The sequence below is a fragment of the Phaethon lepturus genome, unplaced genomic scaffold (assembly GCF_000687285.1).
Source record: "Phaethon lepturus isolate BGI_N335 unplaced genomic scaffold, ASM68728v1 scaffold47375, whole genome shotgun sequence".
In the NCBI taxonomy this organism is placed as follows: Eukaryota; Metazoa; Chordata; class Aves; order Phaethontiformes; family Phaethontidae; genus Phaethon; species Phaethon lepturus.
The window spans coordinates 1,197-2,525 of record NW_010540691.1 but is presented as its reverse complement, the minus strand read 5'-3'; the positions used below and the strand labels follow the sequence as shown (position 1 = coordinate 2,525).

General features: G+C 46.2%; 1 protein-coding gene across 1 annotated transcript in view; it reads right to left on the bottom strand.

The window, feature by feature from the left end:
* LOC104621113 (protein FAM208B-like) overlaps positions 1–793 on the bottom strand; it is a gene marked incomplete at both ends in the record, with an annotated part of 9,042 nt that extends 8,249 nt beyond the window's left edge. Inside the window, 2 exons of the mRNA XM_010287513.1 lie at positions 518–592; positions 721–793. Coding sequence (XP_010285815.1) covers positions 518–592; positions 721–793 — 148 coding nt within the window. The remainder of the gene's footprint in view (positions 1–517; positions 593–720) is intronic.
* Positions 794–1,329: the final 536 nt, after the last annotated feature.

Genomic DNA, 1,329 nt, shown 5'->3' with positions numbered 1-1,329 from the left:
CCCATACTACGTGTATCGCAGCAGGAAACAATTCACTTATTTTTTTAGGGCTGTTTTCCTGCTGGTTTAGCAAGTCCTGTTAGTTCCATGCAGGACCCAGCAAGTGCCACGTGTCATTTTGTCCCTGAGCATAGCTCCGGTACCTTTAGGGATGTAAGCCAGGCTCTGCAGGAGTCAGACTCCCATGCACACACATAAGACAGTTCAGGGAGTGGATGTTGCTGAAAACTGGCTGAGAGGGACAAAAGTAATTACTTTTCACTCCCATCATCTTCCTGTAAAGAGGCAAAGATGTGCAGCGAATGGGCAAGGCAGGGAACCTGGTTTAGATCGGCTTAAAATGCAGCATAGCCAGAGAGTTGGGACTTTTTTCTCCTAACATCCTTTGTGCTAAAGCTGTAGGTGGTTCCAAGCAGAGAAATCAGCTCTTCAAGAGGAACATGTCTGTGAGAACCCTGTGGTGAGGATCCCACACCCAAAACACAGTGTCCGAAGCCAGCAAAGGGAACCTCCCTACCTCTCAGGCACACCGACCGGGATGAGGTGAACAGAAACAGGGCCAGGAGGCTGATGGGCTCCTTAGGGGTGAACCCTATGAAAGAAAGCAAGAGGTTTTGTTTAGGTTGAGGGTGCCCATCCTCCATCTCTAAAACAGAGCATTGGTTTAAGCACATTTTTTATTTAAGCGCAGATATTGGTTTCTATGCAGCCATGTCTTACCATCATCTTGTGCCAAGGCAGAGGATGTGAGGAGGATAAGGACTCCTTGATCTTGTAAATATTTGATGATTGCCTATAACAAACAGATACAAAGTTAGAGTAACCACTCCCTTTCCTCCTTAGCACACTTTATATCACTCAGAATGACTGTCAACAAGCCCCGACTGCCGGTGAATGTGTGCCAACACCACCAGCTCATTCCCTGTTGAGGAGGACGCTATTTGGTCCATGCCACTTGGGTCAACTGGGACCTGTAACCCAAAGTATTCCATTTACGTTGTTATTCAGCTCTCATATTCCTCCTATCTGTGCCTTAAAAAGTTATTCTTAGCCAAACCAGCTGCAGTTAATGAACAAGGTTAATAAATTTAGTCCCTTCAGTTCAAAAGCTCATGGGCTTCTCAGCCAGCAATCACTCTCAGCAGCCTAAAGGGAGGGTTTTCCCAGCAGGGAAATCAAAGCTGGACACCAGCATCTGACAAAAAACAACTGACTGTTCCAGCCACAAGCCTGACTGAAGTTCAGGCCATGCAGCTTGCTTATTAGCATCATCTGTATCAACGAATATGTGAAAAAAAATTGCTGAGTCTAAGAGATGCCAGCAGCTCT